This window comes from Phascolarctos cinereus, unplaced genomic scaffold (genome assembly GCF_003287225.1).
Source record: "Phascolarctos cinereus isolate Bilbo 61053 unplaced genomic scaffold, phaCin_HiC Scaffold_1;HRSCAF=81, whole genome shotgun sequence".
NCBI classification, from domain to species: domain Eukaryota; kingdom Metazoa; phylum Chordata; class Mammalia; order Diprotodontia; family Phascolarctidae; genus Phascolarctos; species Phascolarctos cinereus.
Window position 1 is genome coordinate 22,078,168 of NW_027555514.1, and position 16,568 is coordinate 22,094,735.

Here is a 16,568-nt window from a genome sequence, read left to right on the forward strand (position 1 = left end):
ATTAGCTACATGGCATATAGAAGCAAATGAACAAAATAGAATAATGTTTGATAGAGCCAAAGACCTTAGTCCTTATAGAGAGGATTCACCATTAGGGAAACTAGTCATTTGGCAGAAATTAGGTCAACACCTTGAAACATTCCAGGATAAATTGCAAATGACAAATCATAGACATAAAAGGTAATATAAGTAAATTAGATAGGCAAAGGAAGAAATCACCTCTCAGATCAATAGATAGGGTGTAAGAATTTTGATAAAACAAAGGACAGAGAGAATTGATAACAATGAATAATTGTGATTAATATACAAAGATCTGAAGGTTTTGTACAAACAAAATTATAGCTAAAATTAAAAGAGAAACAGGTATAATTTTTGTAGCAAGTTTCTCTAATAAAATTTTCTTATCCAAGTTCATAAGGAACTGATTGTGAAACAAGAGCCATTTCCTAATTGACTGAAAGGTCAAAAGATAGAAACAGGCAGTTTTCAAAGGAAGAATCCAAGCTAGCAACTATATGGGGGAGAAATGTTCCAAATCCCTAATCATAGAAATGCAAATTAAATCAGCTCTGAGCTTTCATACCCATTAGATTGGAAAGGATAATAAAAAAAAAAAAGGAAAATGACAAATGTTAGAGGGGCTGTGGGAAAACAGGTACTCTAATGTGGTGGATGAAGCTGTAAGTTAGCATAGCCATTCTGGAAAGCAATTTTGAACCATGCCCAACTAGTTACCAAACTTGGTATACCCTTTGACCAGGTGATACCAAGCTTATATCCCAAAGAGATAAAAAACAAACAAAAAAACATACATATTAAAAAATATTCCTAGGAGCTCTATTTATCATCTATAAATTGGAGTTCTATGTAATAAGTAGTTCCAAAGTGAAAACTACAGGGGTGCTCACTTATTGAGGAATGGCTAAACAAATTATAATGAAGATAATGGGATACAGTGCCATAGAAATGATAAAAATGGATAGTTTCAGAAGGAGACATCTATAAAATGGTACAAAGTGAAGAAAGCAGAACTGGAGAATGATTTATGCAATGTCAAAACATTATAAAGATAAATCTGGAAAAACTTTAGAACTCTGATCCATACAATTACAAATCACAAGTCCAGAGGACTGAAGATGAAACATGTCCCCCACCCATGTCCTGCCAGAGAAGCAATAGCCTCTCAATAGGATGCCGGATAAGACATAGATTTTCAGATTCAGTCAATGTGGGAATTTTTGCTGGATGGTGTGTATTTGTTATGACAGTTCTAGTTTGTTTTCTTAAATTGTTCTATGTGAAGGAATGGGAGAGAGACATAATAAAGGCTTGTAAGAATAAATTTTTTAAAGTATAAAAAATATCTTCTATTCCCCCCTCCTCATAATGGAGAAAAAAATTATGATTTTGGCAATTTGTGACTAATTATGTTTGGCAAAATCCAGGAATTCTGTATGACTCAAACTGGTTAAAGAATATGAGCACTAACTGCTCAACATTACAATAGCTTCTTTATCTTTCACATTCAAGTCCAAGATGGCCTATGTAGGTCCAAATAAAGACGTGTGCATTAACGAACGCTTTTAATATTTAGCAAACATTCATTAAGTGCTTACTTTTCACAGCAGTGTTTGGGGCTAGATGGGGAGTTGGGACAGAAAGGAAATGCAAATTAAGATAGTTTCTGCCTTGACCAACTTCTTCCAGAGGATGTAATTAGACATACACAGCTCATAATTTATATTTTAATTAAATGCACAAGGGCTATGAAATCAGATAAGGTAGGAATTTCATTAAGTCTGGAGGATCAGGGAAGGGATTCATGGAGGAAATTACATTTGACTTGGTCTTAAAGCATGATTTGAACCTTTCTTTTTTTCCTTTTTAAGGCAATTGGAGTTAAGTGACTTGCCCAGGGTCACAGAGCTAGTAAGTGTCAAGTGTTTGGTCTGAAGTTGGATTTGAATTCAGGTCCTCCTGACTTCAGGGCCAGCACTCTATCCACTGTGCCACCCAGCTGCCCCGATTTGAACCGTTCTAGGTGGGGATGTTGGAGACGGAATGAGAAGGCACGGTGCATGTTGTGCAGTTTGGCTAGGGTGCAAAATAAGTGAGAGATGAAGTGTGAGAAGGCTGCAAAGGCAGATCAGAGTCTGCTTTTAAAAAGCAGGCCAAGATATCTGAACTTTGAGGAGCCAGTGAAGGAAGAGAAGAGTCACCTTAGTGGTAATAATTCAAGACCCCGATTTTGTTTTGCTGGTTTCTTTAGAATGGGGGTTGGGGAGCTTGAGTTTGCGGACCATGAAATGAGATGGTAGCAATGTCCCGAAGAGGGTGGTCCGAGGCGCCAGACCAAGGGTGCACAGGTGCTAGGCGGTTCCCCCGCCTGGCCTGGCGGGCGGGCTGGCTGCGAATCGAGGGAGCCCTCCCACAGTGGCCCCCATGCTCCTTTGCAAAGTGGGAGGGCCTTGGGGGGGGAGGGCTTGTGGAGAAGGCCTTAGCCGGCGCTAGGGGTGGTGCAAAAGGAGCCCATGAAGGCCGCTGGACGGCAGTGGGCACAGGTGAGGCTGCTCAGCACCAGCTCATCCCGGACTCCGCTGTTAGGGCGTGACTCCCTCCGGCAAGGACTGGTGGCCGGGAAGTGGAGAGCGTGGGGAGTGGGTTCCCCAGGGCGGGAAGAAACGAGCATTTATTAAGCGTGCAGAGGCCTGTGCAGGTGCCCGGAAGATGGAAGACTGCCAGGGTGAGTGCGGGACTCCAGGAGCTCTGGGCAGGAACGGCCAGGAGGGACAATGGAGGTCAGCCAGGACCAAGCTCTCCGGGGGCCAGCCCGAGGTCCGAAGGACCCGGATGGCGGCGGGCGAGGAGTGAGGGTGCGTTCAGGGCGGAGCCTCGGCACTGTCCACCTGCCAGCCCCCTGCGGGGTCCAGCCTGGAGAAGGTGGGGGAGGGGCTGAGATGCCCTAGGACCGAGAGAGCCGGACTGGCGCAAAGGCTCCTGGGGACGCCCGGGGCCTGGCTTCCCGTGCTAAGCCAGATGAGAGTCCGTGCGTGTGGCCTCGGGCACACTCGGGCGCTTAATAAATGCTTATGGATGGATTCTGGGCCTCAGTTTCCACCTCTGTCCAAGGAGAGGGGCAAATTGGGTAAGAGATACAGTGTCTTCTCGGCTGGGGCTCCCGCCCTGGCCTCGCTTTCGCTCGGGAAGCCGCCTGACTGACAGGCCTCCCTCCCGCACCCCCCCCTCTACTCCACCCCCATCCCCCACCCCGCCTCCTCCCGCTGCGGCCTCGATTTCGCTTCGGAGGCCTCAGGACAGAGGGGGCTCCCTCCCTCCTTCCCGCCCCCCTCCCCCCCCCTGCGCTGGCCTCGCTTTGGCTCAGAAGGCCACCTCACAGCCCGGGGTCCCCCGGCCAGGCTGGCGGGGCAGGGGGTGCCGCGCGTCACTTCCGCTTCCCACTGCCTCGGCCTCGGGGTGTGAGGAGCACGAGTGGCGCGCGCAGGAGTGAGGCTGGCGCGAGGCCGCGGCTTCGGCAGACGAAGCCGCCACGTCGAGGCGGAGGCTGCTTGAGGGCGCGGCGGACTATGCCGCGGTTACGGTCGCGGGGTTCGGGACCCGCACGGCCGGGCGACGACGGCGGCAGCGAAGAGGCCGAGCGGGAGTCGGCGTCGGGCCGCCGCCTGTGCACTCGGGCCTCGGCCTCGTCGGCAGGGCCCGGCTCGGAGCCTGCCTCGGCCAAGCAGGACTGGAGGCGGCGGCAGGCCCGGGAGGCCGTGGCGGCGGCGGCCGAAGCCGAGGAGGAGGCGGTGCCGCTGCGGAAGCGCGGCCGCAGGCCCGGCACCAGGGAGGCCCCGCCCGCCGCGGAGCAGCCGCAGCACCGGGAGCGCGGGCCTGGCCGAGGCCGCGGCCGGAGGGGGCCGGCCGCCGCCCTGCCCGCGGGGCCCTGCGGAGCCGGGGATGAGGCGTCGGGCGAGCAGAGCCTCAGTGACGGGGCGGGCGAGGAGAGGAAGGAGAGGACGCGGTGCCGGCGGAGCCGGAATCTCGGGCGCGCCGGGTCGGGCGCGGCCCCCCGGGCCTCGGAGCGGAAGTCGCCGAGCCCGGGCCAGGGGGAGGCCCGGGCCGCGGCCTGCCCTAAGCCGAAGGCGAAGGAGAAAGGTGGGGTCCCCTCGGAACGCTGCCTCCTCCTCCCCATTGTGCAGAGGAGGAAACCGAGCCTGAGAACTTGGGTCAGGGTCCGGGGGGGGGGCGGCGGCGGGGGGGGGGTTCTGCGACGGGATGCGTCCGGGCTAGGGTGCTCCTCCGGGCTGTACCCGCACCTTGGAAGCAGACTTTAACCAGAATGTCCCAGAGCCCTCTTGTAGAGGGAAGTGGGCTCCGTGAGTCAAAGTTGGCCTTTTTTAAAATACTGATCTCAATTCAGCCTCCCCTTTTTTTTTTGATATTGTTACATAATCCTTTAAGTTGAAAATTAACCTCTTTAAAAGCCATCTGAAATGTGTTTTGTTTTTTATTTAGTAAAGAAAAAAAATAAAGAAGGTTCAAGTGGAAAAGGTGAACTTCAGCCAGCGACTGACTTGAATTTGCCTTGTGATTGTAGCATGAAGGAATCATTAATCAGTTCTGAATCTTTTCAGACAGTGGAGTCCAGTGCGTTTAAAAGCATGACTTTAATGCAGACTTTGGGCAAGGAAGATTTGGTACAGTGTAATAAAAGAAAAATTAGAAACGTAAAACCTAAAGGTTTAGAAAAACCATCTCCCAAAGTAACTGAAAAGAAGGATGTACAGAGTATTCTAGCCGAGTTCCAAGATGGGCTGTGTAGGGAGAGCTCCAGGTATTCTCATGACAGCCTGTCACCTACAGTAGAGACATGTCCAGTGATTAAAGGTGACTGTAATTGCCAGCCCTTTTTGAAGGATTGTCGTGATGAAAGGAAACTTGCTTATAAAAGTGGCGACCATGTGCATGTAGCAGAGAATGAGGAGAAGAGTGATGTGAATGGTCCCCCTCATCTTCTAAGTGAAGAAGATATCGTGGGAGTGAAGAAAGTGTTGCTAGAAGGGAACAAAGAAGGATTATGCCGTAATAGAAATAATGGCACATTTTCTTGTTTTCAAAATACAAAAAACAAACACTCCAAAGAAGTAAAAAGAGGAGTTGGGAGAAAACCCAGGAAAAGGATGAGATTGTCTGAAAAAATGGATGAAACAGTCACCGAGATAAGTTTCCCAAATGTGGATAACAAATCAGATGGATTATGGTTGCAAGCAAAGCAAATGTTCACAGAAAGTAAAGATACTTCAGAGTTTAAAACAAGTTCAGTTCTTTTAAGAAAGGGTTCCTCTATAGTAGATAATTCTGTTAGTCCTCAGGAAGTCACTGAAGAGAAGACTCACAAGAAGATGAGTGCAAGACACCATGCAAATGATGCATTTGAACCCTATGGTAGAAAAGAAAGAAATAAGACTATTCCAGAGCCCCTTGACCATAAAAGCACAAAGCCATGTGAACACCTTAAGTTGGTGAAGAGCCCCATAGTGAAACTATCTCAAGATGTATTTGATGTTCCTGATTACCATTGTGTTGAAAAGAAAGCCTCAGAAGACTTAAAAAGTGAAACTGAAGAATTAAAATTAGGCTGTAGAAGAACAGTGCCAATGACTGGCAAAAGAATTTGGCCTTGTTATTCATGTGCTAGGACATCTGTTTGGTCTCATAAGAAGGGTGTCTTAATTGAATCAAATGCCTTTCCTTCTGGGTCTCAAGAAAGTTTATGTCAAGATAATTCTGATAGGCTGCTTCTAAGTAATGAACTCTTAGCTGATAATTCTAAATTAATGTTACACAGTTTTGTTACAGAAGCAAAGAAAGCACCTTCAAGTAAAGAAAAAGTGGACATAGAAGCAGGTTTTTTGCCTTCTGTTACTGCACTAACGTCTCCTTCAATGGATATAGAGGAGCATATAAACAGCAGTAACAAAAAAGGGAAGTCAGAAGGTCTGAGTAGAATTGAATCAGAGGTGACTTCTAATGGTGGTGAAAATTCTCATTTAACTGATATGACCGTACACTTGGCAGTGAATCCAAGAAAAGATAAAGGAATTTCAGCAAAACTTAATCTGTCTACTTCTCAAAATAATCAGGATGTAAACAATGTTGCAGGCAAAATTATGAGTAGGAAAACGGCTCTTGCCCAACACACACTTGCAGTGCCAAATTTAGTGAAAATGCTAAACACCAGGCGACTGACAAACTTTAAAATTCCTTTGCTCAAGAATAAGACGGAATCCAAAAAGGAGGTAAATGTTAAATCAGAGAAGGAAGCCTATAGTCCCCTAGAGCTCCTTGACAATTTCTCTGCAGCAGAGATTAGACAGAATAGGATGAAAGAAATTGACAGTACAGTAAATACAGATTCACAGTCTCTGTGCATCCCTGCTGGCGTGCCACTAATACAAGCCAATCCTGATGAGATCTGCAGCAAAAACTCTAGTACTGTTTCTCGGAGCTTCTTGAAACAAGCTAAAACCAACCCATCTAACCAGCTTTCTGAGGCTATCACAGATGCTATACCTCCTACCTCTGAAAAGAATGATTTTTCTTCCGATTCTGGTTGTACAAAGAAAAGCACTACATGCTCACCTTCCAGGGAACCTCACTTGTTTGATTCTTTTATTTCATCTGGAGAAGTTGGTCAGGAAGTATCCAGAAAAAGCTTTGCAGAAATTAAAGTTGAATTTCCAGATATACTTCAAGCTTATGAAAATGATGTCCTTGTAATTGATGTAATTCAGGATGATCCAGAACTCTTTGGAGTTGAAGGGGAACGTTTATTTACTTCAGGTGACGCTTTTAAAAACCAGGAACTTAATGCTGCTGAAGACTGCCAAGAGATCGATTTAAAGCCTATGAAACTGCCAGTGAAAAGAGAGCCAAGCAATGACTCTAGGTTTGCCTGTCAGCATGGAAAGAGGTACCATTTTAGTTGCAAAATATTGTAGAAGTTCAGGGTTTTTCTTTTCTACTTTTTTAGGTTATGCTAATGTGTTTACAATTACCAATGAGCTGGGTGGTATGTATTGGGTTTTTGTTGCGGGTTTTTTTTGGGTGGTTTTTTTTTATGTTTTTCCCCCAGACCTTTAATATAATGTCAGATCGCTGCACTGAGCCTAGGAAAGAATTATGATAAAAGCAAAGTAGAAGTAAAGGTTTATCTGAATCTTAGAAATCAGGTTAGCTAAAGATATCAAGTATACATATGATAGAAAACCTTTTTTCGATTATGCAGTTGCTGCATTTGGAGAAGTTTTACAAATCAGTAGTGAATATTAAAATTGTTTATGTGGTTAATAGAAAAAATGTTAAGCACTAATAGCAAGTAGGGTTCCCAATGTACTTTAAACTGCTATCCTTTTTGATGCTTCTGAACTAATACATTTCTTTTCCTGAAAAGTGCCTTCTCCCTTGACACTTAACTTTTGTTGTTGGTTTTTCAAATATTTAATGTTCGTGAAGTGGCTTTTCAGTGGGGAAAAGCCATTTATGTTAAGGGACAGGTTCTATCACCTATTTTGCTTTAATCCATTAAGTGAATTGAGCTTAATATTCTGTATTTAGCATAGATAAAAGTATGAAAACAGATGGAGGTATGGAGTTATATTATAGACTTTATGTAGAATTAATGTATTTGAAGCCTGCACTTACTGTGGTGAATTATTTCTCTTTACTTACTGCCCCATAGATTTCCTAGGAGGTCAAATTTAATAAATACTCCACTTTAAGTAAACATAATTATGGTGAACTTTCTCATTTTCTGAACAGAATGTTGACTTCATTAAGCCTAACACATGGTAGTAAGTAGACGCACAGAAATGTTAGGTACAAATATATCTCATATTCTTAACTAAGTACTGACTTTGAGTTGCTTCTCTGCTCTAGAGTTCAGGTTAGAAAACAGCACCTAGATGCCTAGCACTGTTCTTACCAAGGATGTGTATCTAATAGATGTTTGAATTTCATTGAAAACTACAGGTACGGTATAATCCTAATCTTTAAGATTTAAACAACTTTTTTTAGTTGTTACTGCATTCTGAAGATCGTAGAGTTAGAAAGGACCTTACAAATGACCTAGTCCAACCTCCTTATTTTAGAGACTGAGAGGCTGATTTGCCCAAAGTCACATGTAAGAGGTAGGAAAGCCAAAATTTGAAAGCAGATCTTTCCCATCTTTAGTGCTTTTTTTATACTAGAGTATTTTGCGTCAATTCTGAGAAAGCCCATGAGCGTAGTGAATTTTAAAGACAGTTTTGAGTGAACTGTCATCTCTTAATGATGTAGTGTAAAATATGGAAATAATCTCACATTGACTGCATTTTACTAAAATACGTCATACTTCATGCCTTAGGAGAATTCTCCTAAGTTGGACTGCCCCACCCCCCTTTAAAAAACACCTGGTTGTCAACCTGCATTATATTAGGAAAAGTACTTTTTCTGTATGTCAATAAGTTAAATTATTTCAGTGGTGTTTTCTAATGGTAATCCCAAAACAAAATTCCATACATTCAAATGCATTTCCCTAGCTATTACCCAGCATAAAAACTGTGTAACAAACTACATCTCCTATTTTTGGTGGTTGAGGGAAACTGGGGTTTGAAGAGTTAATTTTGTAGAGGAGAAAAGCATTAGCCTCTCTCTCCCTGCCTAAATTACTGTACTGTGCAGTATTCCTATTTTAGATAGTCATGTTATAAGTGTAAAACTAGGTGTGTGAGCATTATGTTAACCTACCCTGGACAGTTACCCTAGCTGTCAGGTAGTCATTTCATTTTTAGTGTTCAGCAATTCAGTTTCTTAATGATTTGAAAGTACAAAATTTTTATTTCTAATTGCATTTAAATTGAATGGTGCTTCTTTTGTTTCCTTCCCAGGCTCTGAGTTTTGTATTGGCCTAATCGTGACATTAGTTAGTAGAAATAGTGTAGCAGGAATACCTAATTGTCTTGTAAGGGAAGCTTACTAGATGGGGATGATCAGTTTCCCTGCTATTCAGATACCTGCCAGCATGTACAACTTCATATTGTGTCTTTTTTATTGTTGCTTGTGTTGAATTTTTTTCTTGTGTAAATCCTTGGACTTAGAATTAAAGAAGAGATAATATTGACTATTTTTAAACAGGTCTTTTATTTCCACACTAGTGTTTTTTTCCCAACTTTATTTTATTTTACTTTTCTTAAAAAATGCATGGTATGGTATTTATAATAACTTATGTTTTGAGGTAGAAAAAAAAACTGAATGATCCAATGTTACAGCTGTTGCAGTCTTTGTTTAAGCATTCTTTCTTGGTTTTGTGGATTGCTCTTTCAGTCCAGCTTTATTCGATGTAACCTCAGTTGGTTGTAGGGCAGCTAGGTGGTATTGTGGATAGAGTGCTGGGCCTTGAGTCAGCCACTTGCTAGCTCTTTGACCCTGGGCAAGTCACTTAACCCTTTTTGCCTCAGTTTTCTTATCTGTAAAATGAGCTGGAGAAGAAAATGGCAAACTACTTCAGTTTCTTTGCCAAGAAATTTTGCTAAATGTGGTTACAAAGAGTTGGACATGACTGAAAAAGGACATGACCGGTTTTACTAGAATCTGCTTAGTTAGGAGTACTAACATTTCATCAAAAAATCTATACATTTGTTTAGTACATATTTTAAGGGGATTTTGAAAATATCAAATACTTCAAAGTCATCAAATTGTGTCAACCTGCTAGGTTCTCATTGTAGTTTCTATGGTATTATTTAATTGCAAGACTCTTCAGATTTTTAATATCTGCCCTTTAAAACTGTTCATTATTATCATGGCCAAATCTCACATTTTTTTGTATTGTGAGTTAATATTCTTCATCCTCATTAGTGTAGTCTGCAGTTTCTTTGCCTTTTTTTTTTTAAAGCCCTTTGCTAACTTTATTTGATCCAGGTGAAACTCTTGATTTTCTCAAGAATGGATTAATAGCATTTACTGACCTAATAGTATATAAATGCTAATTTCTGATTTTTGTAAATGTAGTAAGCACCTTTAGTTTTGGTCTTAATATGAGTGACTAAAGTAGATGATTATCGGGCTTTATCGTTTCATAGACATCATGAAGATGCCTCTCCCTCCAAGCAAAGAAGGAGAGATAAGGGGGAGAAATTCAAACAAGAGCTTACTTGGCTGAGCTGTAGTGTCAGATTTCCTCAGTAAGAGCAGACATTCTCACTCCTGGCTCAGATAGGTGCCTTAGTTCCTTGCTACTTTACACCTATAGATACAGGCAAAGGAGCCCTATCTTCCTGGCAATAGAGAAGAAGGCTTCTAGGACCCAGATTATGAGGGAGACCGAATCAGAATTTGAGATGTGGAAGAGACCTCTGTAGTCATCTGATCCAGCCTACATGATAACTGATGTGAGTTGTTGTCCATCCTCTGCTTGAAGAGCCTCCAGGAGTTGAAACCTGCCACTTTTTGATGCAGCCCATTCACCTTTTGAGAAGCTGTAATTTGCTTCTAGTTCTACCTCCTGGGGCCAAACAGAACGAGTCTAATCCCTCTGTATAACAGCCCTTCGGGTCCTTAAAGATAGCTACCATGTCACCCTCTGTCTTCTCCAGACCAACTGATCCTCATCTGACATGGTCTCAAAATCCTGTAGCATCCTCCTTACCTTCCTGTAGATACATCATCCTGGAGGTGCTCTTCAGCGGCGGTACCCAGAACTGAACGGTGCCAAAGTGGGTCTGAAGGGCAGAGTGCAGCGGTGCTGTCGCCTCCCTGCTCCTGGAAGCTGTGCTCTTCATGCAACTTCATTGACTGTCTCCCATCACACTACATCCACAGAACCCTCAAGATCACTTTTAGACAACCTATTGTCCAAGCATGCCTCACCCTTCTTAGACTTTTTAACGTTGTTTTTTTTATCCAGGTTAATATTTTGCATTTATCATGTTATTTGGTTCAGCTCTGTGCTCTAGCCCGTCGAGATCTCTCCTCCAGTAGTGTTAGCTATCTCACTCCACTTAGTATGATTCGTAAGGTGTTAGCACAGAGATGAGCACAGATCCTTGGAGGCACTGTACTGGAGACCTACCAGATTAACATCGAGCTATTAACGATGACTTGAGTCTGGCCGTCAGACCAGTTCTGAGTCCATTACATCATCTGTCCAGTATACCCCCTTCTCTACTCTGACACTGCTACCACTTTGGTTCAGGCTCTTGTCACCCCATTACCATGTAGCCCACAGCTTTACATCATCTCCACAGGTATAGTGTGAGACCTGTCTCATAAATGGATTAATAGATGGTGGTGTCCCAGCACCATAGGTAAAGAAGTCCCAAGGTAGTATAGTGTTGAGACCATTTCACTTGGGGAACATGAATGCTTTGCCCTTCTGAATCGGAGACATCTAGCTAGGCCGCATCAATGATATCATAATGGGCTTGTTTTTCTTGCCATTAACATTCTTTCCATGCAGTCATGTTGCGACTCTTCTTATAAGGAGAGTAGTTTCTGCTGCTAGAAATTCAGACATCTGCTTTGGAAGTAATGACACTTGGGTAGGACAAAAGATATAATACAGTGTGTGCTGTGTCTGTGTGTAATAGTAAGGTGTACCACATACTATATGGTGTAATTTTGGGTTGAAAAGTTATTCAGCCTACCAAACTACCCTCTAGAGTTTGCAGTGATCTTATTCCAGATGTCTGCTTTGACCCTCCTTCCCCCAGAAATATGGCAGATGTTAATCAGAGTCTGAATTGAAAGGGTACTTATGCCAACTGATCAATACCTGCCCAGAAATCTCTTATATATAGACTTTTCCTGGAATACTTCCAGTGAGGAGAAATCTACTAGTCCTTTGGGCAGCCCATTTCACTTTTGTACATCTGTGACTATTGGGAAACTTCTTTACCTCAAGGATGATTTTTATCCATTGCTCCTAATGCTACAGTTGGGGCTAAGGGAAACAAGCCTGTTTCTTCTCCCACAAGACAATCTTCCAAATACTTGAAGGTATTTTATCGTGTTTCTCCTTCCCTTATTCGTTTTTTTTTTTCAAGGCTAAACATCCCGAGTTCTTTCAGCCAGTTCTTCAGAGATGTGACTTTGAGAGCTTTCACAGTCCTGGTTGCCCTCCTCTACTTATCCTTGCCCTTCTTAAAATAGGCTATAAACTAGATGCAGTATTTCAGTGTGCTGATATCTACAGCATTCTACTAATCTTGGTCTAGTAACTTGCCCCCCCCCAAAAAAAAGGAAGTTGGCTTAGTTCCCCATGAAGTATTGCAGCATTTCTTGTATGTGCTCCCTTCTCTCCTGCTGCTACCCCCACTCAATTACAGGCCTGCCAGTGGATCTGCCTGCCCCAAGTTTCTCCCCACTCCAACCCACCTCTGTTCAGACACTGTAGTGGTCTTCCTGAAGCACAGGTCTGACCAGGTCACTCCTTAACTCAAGCTCTAGTGACTCCCTCTTCCCTCTAGGATTAAATACTACAATCTCCTTTGTTGGGCATTTAAAGCCCTTTACAACCTGGGACCAACCTACTTTTTGAGGCTTCTTTCACTTTGCTCCTCTTCAGTCCTCGGTGGTCTAGCCAGATGGGCTGTGTGTGTGTGTTGGGCAATTGGGGTTAAGTGACTTGCCCAGGGTCACACAGCTAATATGTGTCAAGTGTTTGGTCTGAGGGCATATTTGAACTCGGGTCCTCCTGACTTCAGGACTGGTGCTCTATAAAATGGGATCATTTCACTGGTCCTTTCACATAGCACTCCATCTCCCACTCCCCAAACCCTGGGGATACACCCTTATCGCCTTCTTTCAATGCTTCCCTCAAGCTTGGAGAAAATTGGTTTCCCTCTTGCCCAGAGACGAGCAGTCAGGCAAGGGTTACGATGAATGAGGATATGTAGGTTCTATTATTTCTCTACCCCCCAATTATTGTGGAATAATTAGATCACCAGCTGTCATAAATATAAGGGAGATAGAACAAATATTATTGCTCCTCTGATACAGATCAGGAACCTGAGGGGAAAATGTAAGATGATATGCCTGAGGTCTTAAGAGTTAAGGGGGGGGGGGGAGAAGATAAGGGAAGACCGAGACTTTGATTATATTTGATCTTTTATTTTGAGGATCCTTCTTTTTCTAAGTTAAATTCATACTTGGGGAAAGGGAAGGGGGAAGCATTTATGAAATGCCTACTGTGTGCCAGGCTCTGTACCAAGCATTTTACAGATATGATCTCATTTGATCTTCACAATAGCCATGAAGTAGGTCCTATTGTTATCACCATTTTACAGTTGAGGAGACTGAGGCAGAAGTTACTGGCTTGCCCAGGGTCTCACAGTACCAGTCTGAGGCCAAATTTAAGCTCTGGTCTCAGTGTCTCCAGGCAGCCAAATTCTTTACCCACACTTTGTGTGTAGGTAGTGGGAAATGAAACTGGAGAAGAAGGTTAGGGGCAAATGATAGAGGCTTGCATTTAACTAGCCAGCTAAGGACTTTGACACTTGCTCGGTTAGCAGTGGGGCACTCCTGAAAGAGTTCTGAGCTGATCTGGGGGCCAGTGCATAAGACAGTTTGAAGAAGGGAGACTGAAGGCAGTTGAGTTTAAAAGAATATTACAGTGGCCCATAGCAAGAGGTAAAGAGGGCCTGGGAAATGGAAAAGGAGAGAAAGGCAGAAAAGCGTTGGTGGAGTGGCCACTGTGGCCAGCCCAGGATTCAAATGGGAATTGCATTTATAGACAACCTGGCCAAATAAGAGTAAGACAGCCCTGTTAGGTACAGCTTTCTGGACGGGGATGAGCCATGGCCATATCATAGGCAGATGAGATTAGCCGTAAGGAGAATGGAAAGGAAGTGCATGTGGCCGTGTGCTGACTCTCCAGTAATGCAGAGGACAAGGTGATGGGATCAAAAGGCATACTTCCCAGTGGCTGCCGCCTCTCCCAACCAAGAAGACCAGTAGCACTGGAAACAGGGTCAGTAGGACTGAGTCAGCACAAAGCGTGCATCTAAATCTTGAAGGAAGCCAGGGCAACTAAAGAGGCGGAGGTCAGGAGGTAGAGCATTCCAGGCTTGGGAAACAGCTGCTGTGGAACAGCCAGTACAAAGGTACACGGATGGGAAGTGGAGTAGTGTGTGTTAGGGACAGCAGATAGGTCTATGAGGCTGAACTGGAGGGTTTGTGATGGCGAATAAAGTACGAGACTGAAATGGTAAGGGGCAAAGTTCTGAAAGTAACAGGGCCATTAGAATTTACCGAATGATTCTGTGTGTGATGAGTGAAATGTGGTCTGACCTGTCCTTTAGGAAAATCACTTTGACAGCAGAGCAGAGGCTGGCCTGGAATTGAGAGACCTATTAGAAGGCTCTTTCAGTAGTCACCAGAAGAGCTTATGGGGCTCTGAGGGCAATGGAGGTGAATGGAATAAGGGAGACCCTACGTGAGCGATGTTGTAACTGATTGTATGCGTACAGTGAGTGAAAGCAAGGAGTTGAGGATGATGCCAACTTTGTGGGCCTGGGTGACTGGGAAGGTGCTAGAACCCTCAACAGAAATAAAGAAACAATACTCCAGGACCCACAGCAGTAATGAGGAAGCACACTTCACTGGGCATTAGTCTTAGAAATGTGAACTAAGACCTAGGCCCTACTGTCCTAGGAGCTTATGGTCTAGTGGGAGGAGAAAGACAAGCCCAAAAGAACTCAAGTGAGAATTGTAATTAGTGCCTACAAGAAATCTGAGTGGGGCTGTTTGGGGTATGGAGGTAGCGCCTGAGCTGGGGCTTAAAGGAAAGCAAGCTGAGGATGTTGGGGGAAAATGTTCCAGGCATGAAAGACAGTGTGCAAAGGTACAGAAAGAAGAAAAAGGTGAGGCATGATTAGGCTTCAGGAAGTAGCTGTTTTTATCTGGGAACAAAGTGAATAAGGAGGTTTTATAATTGGGAGCCCTAGAACTCTCCAGCAGGTAGTTGAAAATGTAGTTTTCAATTTAGTGTCATCTACAAAGATGGCAACAGTTGGGAATGACTTTGCAAAGGACTTGACTTGCAAAGAGAGCACTGGGGGAGAGAAGAGTGTAGGGAAGAGGTCGAATGAGGTTTGAGTGTATTTGTAGAAAGGTGGGAAGGAGGCAGAAGACAGAAAGGGAGCATAGACTCGTTTTGGGCTTTGTCTTTTCTTGGTCTGGATATATTAAAAAAAAAAAAACACCTTCTCTCTCCCAATGGGAAACTGGAAAGAACCTAGACCAGAGTCATACAGCATCAGCAGGCATCGGCTGGGCTGCAGTGAGATCCCAGAGCCATTGGAGTAACTGTAGAGTCGTTGTTCCAAAGCACTCGCTGCCAAGGGGTGGCTTCAGAAACAGTTTGCTGATGTCAAGAAAAAAGCCACTGTTGTTTTAAACTGTAAATATGGCATCTGAGAACAGACAGCTAACTGTTGGACTTGGGGTTTAACTCCATCTCTGGGTTTGTCTCAGCGTTCAGGTGGGTCGTGAGGGCCTGTTTGTGAAAACGCTTTCTTTTTGCTTATACTTCCTTTGGTATAGATTCAGATTTTATCTGTTTTTATTGCCTGTCCATCGCATGTTCACTGATCTAGGGAAAACCACATTCTATCTGTTCTCCACCCTTTGATGATATAACGTGTGTGCCATGATTGTATAAAAAACATGCTCTTTGTAGTGCATGACCAGTGAGTATTTAACACTAGTCTTGACAGTAAGGAAAAGTTGATGGTTTTGTTGAGTGTCTTCATAGGAAAAACATTTCTGGATTTTACTCAGCCAGCTGGGTGTTAGCTCAAACTGAACTTCCCCCAAGTCATTCATCCTGTCTCTGCACTATTTTCCCCTTCACACAGACTCAAACCCCAGAGTAATCAATCAGTCAGTAGACATTTATTGTTTTTCAGATCTCTCCATTTAGAGATATTGGAGTGGTTGGCCATTTCCTCCTCCAACTTATTTTTACACATGAAGAAACTGAGGCAAACAGGGTGAAGTGACTTGCCCAGAGTCACACAGCTAGTAAGTGTTTGAGGCTAGATTTGAACTCATGAGCACGAGTCTTCCTGACTCCGGGCGCAGTACTCCAGCCATGACGCCACCTATGCCGCATGCAGGACTGAGTGCTAGAACCCTGAGTTTGTGGTAAGAATCTGGCTTCGAACCCTGGCCCTGCTGTTTCCTTTCTGTAGGACCCTTGATCTGTCTCGCCACCTTTCTAGACCTGTTTCCTCGTTGTGTATATGTTCTGTAAAATCCCTTCCAGCTACAACATGATCCCTGTTACCACCCATGGGGTTTGAACCCTATCCAGTCAAGAATCCCATCACAGTTTTTCTCCTTCCATTTCCGTTTTGATCTTTCCTCTCCATTTTTGCTACCTAGTCTTATCACCTCACACTCAGATTACTCTAATAGCTTTCTGAATGGTCTCCTTGACTCCAATTCATCCAGCAGATGAAACATGTTCAATATGTTGTTTCCCTCACAGTCCTTCACAGGCGTCCCATAGAAAACCTCAGCGAGAAGGT

General features: G+C 43.9%; 1 protein-coding gene across 2 annotated transcripts in view; it reads left to right on the forward strand.

Moving 5' to 3' along the window:
• Positions 1 to 3,428: 3,428 nt before the first annotated feature.
• Positions 3,429 to 16,568, forward strand: part of TOPAZ1 (testis and ovary specific TOPAZ 1) — a 76,188-nt gene continuing 63,048 nt past the window's right edge. Inside the window, exons 1-2 of one of the 2 annotated variants that reach the window (XM_078151201.1) lie at positions 3,429 to 4,155; positions 4,516 to 6,973. In XM_078151201.1, coding sequence (XP_078007327.1) covers positions 3,585 to 4,155; positions 4,516 to 6,973 — 3,029 coding nt within the window. In that variant the 5' untranslated portion in view covers positions 3,429 to 3,584. Of the gene's footprint in view, positions 4,156 to 4,515; positions 6,974 to 16,568 lie in introns of those variants that run through there. The other variant, XM_078151202.1, reaches the window with a different exon arrangement.